Genomic DNA, 4,713 nt, shown 5'->3' on the forward strand with positions numbered 1-4,713 from the left:
CAGTTATTCGGTTTTCGGTTTTGTAAATACGATAACCGAAACCGAACTGAAATAAGTTCAGTTCAGTTCGGTTTTTTAAATTTCAGTTCGGTTAATTTTGGGTCGGTTTTCGGTTTGAACATTATCATATTGGGTTGGGCTTATTCTGCTTAATAATTGGACTAATTTGTTGGTTGTTTCCAAAATTTTGGACTTTTTGAATGTGTTAAGTCATAAATATGTTCTTTTCAGTGTAAGCCTGGATTTTTGAACTGTGGATGAGATGACCGAAAAAGGAGCAATTCATCAATTAAACATAACCAAAGGATGCTGCTAATTACACGGTTTACACCTCTACTTGGTCCATACAAGATCCCACAATCATACAAATAAATATAAACTAGGGAGTAGGGATTAGTAGTTACAACCAAAAGAGCACTACATTACAGAACCAAAAAACCAAAATAGCTATGCTGCTTTGCTGCCACTGGTTACAAGTTACAGCCATGGCCCATGAGAGAACAAAAAACTTAGAATCTATGCTACTTTGCTGCCATTGTTTAGTACAAGCATATTACATAACCAAAAGAGTAATCCAAAAGTTAGAAAGTTTTCATGCTGCTGAACAGCTGAAGTCTCAAAACCAGAGAAATAATTACATTAAGTAGCATGAAACAAGTGAAGTCTATTTACTATAGCATCACTTCCATCTAGGCGCCATGATCAAACCTTTGCAACAAAAGACATAATTATAGGTCAAAAACACAATTGATTTATAATAAAGTATATCAATGTTATATCTTCAAATATACAGAAGGCTATCAACTTACCAGTTACCACACATGGTACATGTTGCAACTATATGTCAATAATAGTTGAATCTTTTGCACTATCAGCCAGATCTAAGGAAAATATAGAAGAAAACTTTGTCATGCATCATCAGTGTTAAGTAAACTATTTGTAATATAATAAAGGAAAGACACAAAATAATTACCAAGTTCTAGTTGTTCTAGATACTCCAAGTCTTCCTCAACTTTAATAGGAATAGGTTCACTTCTAAGCCAATCTTGAAGACAAATAAGAGATTGCACCAGTTTAGGCGTCAACGAACTCCTGAACGAGTCAAGAATGCGACCTCCCGTGCTGAATGCACATTCAGATGCAACACTTGAAATAGGAATGACTAATACATCACGAGCCATCTCCGCAAGAATGGGAAATCTAGGCTCATTCATTTTCCACCACTTTAAGATTTTAAAGTCATCTGTTTCAGGCTCAAGATCTTCAGCAAGATATCTTTCTAATTCTGATTTAGTACCTAAACCTCCGGTCACTTCCTTATGTTTCTCAAATTCTAATTTTGTTCTCATTGTTCCTCTTTTTAAAAAGCTACCATAACCACTGACAGTAGTTGTTGTGTTTCCAGATGAAGCAGATGATGTTCCTATTGAATTTTTTTTAACATAATAATCAAACAAAGAATCCATATAATTTTTCACCTCTAAAATCAATTTTTCCCTTTGTTTTCTCCAAACATCCTCACAATTGCAAAAGGAACATATTCAAGCTTGTTACAGGGATCCAAAATTGATGCAATAAAGATCATCTTGTTCATTTTTTCAGGTTCACCCCAATACTTGACAAATTTTTCTTTCATTTTTTTGCCATTTCTTTCAAACTAGTATCTTCATGTTCCATCCACTCTTTCAATATAAGATCAAGCTCACAAATTTCAACAAAATGCACATTGGAAGTGACATAAATAGAACCAGAAACCCTCAAAGTAAGCAAATAAAAAGCTTCAAGAAATTTTACCATTGTTCTCACATTATCCCAGTCAACACTTGTGAGATCACCTGCACTAGTTCCATCTTCACAAACATAGGTACGAAGATGATGCAACAATCCAATATCAAAGAAACTATATTTGTCAAAGGCAAGCTCAAATTGTTGTGTTGTGTCTAACATCATGTATGTAGAGTTCCATCGAGTTGAAACGTCTAAGCATAATGATCTCTTAGAAGTTAACTTTTGAGATTCACAACATTCTTTAAACTTTCTAATCCTAGCGGGAGATTGTCTAATGTATCTCACAGCTTGTCTAACTCTCTTGATAGAAACACCAATTTCTTTCAACCCATCTTGTACAATGAGATTAAGTATGTGAGCCATACATCTAACATGCAGGTGTTTACCATTCATTATATTAGTTCCCCAGGTAGTCAATTGTTTAGACACTTCTCTTACTGTGACATCATTGGAACTAGCATTATCTACAGTTATAGTAAATACATTTTCCAACCCCCAATCAAGCAAACAATTAGTAATTACCGATGCCATATCATCACCCTTATGACTAGAGATAGGACAAAAGTTTATTATCCTTTTATGCAATTTCCAATCTCTGTCAATAAAGTGAGCAGTAAGACACATATAGGTTTATTCTTTGTATAGAAGTCCAAGTATCTGTTGTAAGACAGATTTTAGGACGTGCTTCATTGAAGGAATTCTTCAAACTATGTCTTTGTTCACAATAAAGTTCATAACAATCTCTTGTCAATGTTCTACGAGAAGGAATTTGAAATTGAGGCATTGTGACTCCCATAAACTTCTTAAATCCTTCCTTTTCAACAAAACTAAATGGCAGTTCATCCAAAATTATCATTTGAGCTAAAGCTTTCCTACTAAGTGCTTGATCAAATTTCCAAGTGGTAAGCACCCCTTCATTTGCCCCATTTGAAGCTAGTAGAAAACTGATTTGTGTTTGACTATTATCCATGATACGGGGCATTTTGGGACACTTAATGAGATGATTGTTCATTGATGTAGTACCATTACCTTTCGTAGCAGCAGCATAAGTTTTTTGACAGTAGTTACATTTTGCTCTTTTAGCTCCACTAGGATCATCATATTTCTCAAAATGTTTCCAAGCATCAGATCTAGGTTGCATCACTTTCCTTTTCTTTGGAGCTTCATCAGGACTGTCTGGACTGAGACCTTCAGTATTAGGTATGCTATCATTCGAACCCCCACCTTCGCAGGTTTCGCTTACCCTACTTCTATTTTCTTCCATCTACAAAAAAGAATACCAACATAACAATAAAATACTGAGCAGTGATACAAACATAATACATAACAATAAAATACTGAACAATACGATGGTGATGAAATTGATGCAATGTTGCATCAAACACAAGTACACAACTCTCAGTGAGTATGACCCATGTAATGTAATGAGTATGACCTTGCTTAAAAAAAATTACTGACCAGTGAGCTTTTCTTGTTTTAATAACAAGTTAGAACCTCTCAACTCAACAACACTAAAATCAACAAATATTACAAGAAAATGGACATCACATTCAAGAGTCAAGACTCAAGACTTCTTTCTATGTTGCATGCATCTTTAAGTCTTTAAATACTAACTTTTCATAGGAAAAAAATAAAAAATAAACTGAAACAAGAGAAAGAAGAGAAGATCGGCGAGGGTCGAGGAGTAGAGAACACAAAAAAAGAAGAAATGAGCGAAATATAACAAAAATTAACCTTACCTTCCACAAGAAATTTGACGACAATGATAGATCCCTAGCGTATTTGGGAAAACCACCACTCCACCAGTTTATCAATGGAACCCCTAGCGTATTTGGGGAATTGGGGGGGAGGAACTGCCGAACTGAGAAGTGAGAAGTGAAGTGAGAAGAGAAGGGAGAAATAAAAGCCCTAGCTGCCTAACTGCCTAAGAAAGTAAGAATGGGAAAAGAAAAGGAGATGATCAGCTGATGCCTGATGGGCAATTGGGTATTTGGGTTTGGGATGGGCTGATTTTAATGGAACATAAACTTGGGCCTTAGCCTATATAAGTATGGAAGAGCTGAATTCAGTTGGGACTTGGGCTGATTTCAATGGAACTTAAAATTGGGCTTAGGCCTATATAGCCTATAAAAAATCCATGTAGTATTAGTTCGGTTTTTCGGTTAACCGAAAAATATAAATCAATAACCGACAACCGAACCGAAAAACTGAATTTTAAAAATTTTAATTTGAAACCGACCGAAAAAACCGAATAACCGAAACCGAAATTTAAAAAAAATTGGTTCGGTCGGTTTTTTCGGTTCAAACTGATATATGCCCACCCCTACCGATAACCGATATTCTAAACCGATAATATTAATAACCGAACCGAACCGACCGATGTCCACCCCTATTCTCACGGGGACATCTATGCATTCCCTATTCATATGCCCGAACCACCTCAACCTCGTTTCTCGCATCATATCTACCACAGAGGCCACTCCACCCTCATTTAAAAAGGTGCACTCATTAATCATCCTATCAATATGATAGTTTGAGCTTGAGTGCATATATGTATATATACTTAAATATTTTAAGACTATGATATTAATTCACATGTTCTAGTGAGAGGAGGGCATGTATTCACGTAAATCCGAAACTCCAAATACGCCACTGCATATGGACCACCCGCATGTGTAAATTTGTGGTATCTGACCAAGATAAGTGCCACATCACGAAATTCAAAGAAGAGGAAGTTACGAAGTACTAATCAACAACGTCACTATACCCATCACCCACCCAACAAGGCAACTTATAGACCTAAAACGAACTAACATGGCTATGCCATTCACTTAAACCCTACCAAACAGAATAAAAATGACACTCACGTTATTGTTGTCCCGAAGGTTTGCCCTATAGTAGTATCCACATTTTCACTCATACAAT

General features: G+C 35.8%; 1 protein-coding gene across 1 annotated transcript; it reads right to left on the bottom strand.

Annotated features, from left to right (window-relative positions):
- Positions 1 to 395: 395 nt before the first annotated feature.
- LOC138886941 (zinc finger BED domain-containing protein RICESLEEPER 2-like) lies at positions 396 to 4,019 on the bottom strand. Its single transcript, XM_070168629.1, has 5 exons — positions 3,528 to 4,019; positions 2,818 to 3,052; positions 974 to 1,423; positions 810 to 881; positions 396 to 708 (listed from the first exon to the last, which is right to left on the bottom strand). Exons 2-4 carry the CDS (start codon positions 3,050 to 3,052, stop codon positions 838 to 840), a joined length of 729 nt encoding a protein of 242 aa, XP_070024730.1. The 5' UTR covers positions 3,528 to 4,019; the 3' UTR covers positions 396 to 708; positions 810 to 837.
- Positions 4,020 to 4,713: the final 694 nt, after the last annotated feature.

Source organism: Nicotiana sylvestris, chromosome 3 (assembly GCF_000393655.2).
Source record: "Nicotiana sylvestris chromosome 3, ASM39365v2, whole genome shotgun sequence".
In the NCBI taxonomy this organism is placed as follows: Eukaryota; Viridiplantae; Streptophyta; class Magnoliopsida; order Solanales; family Solanaceae; genus Nicotiana; species Nicotiana sylvestris.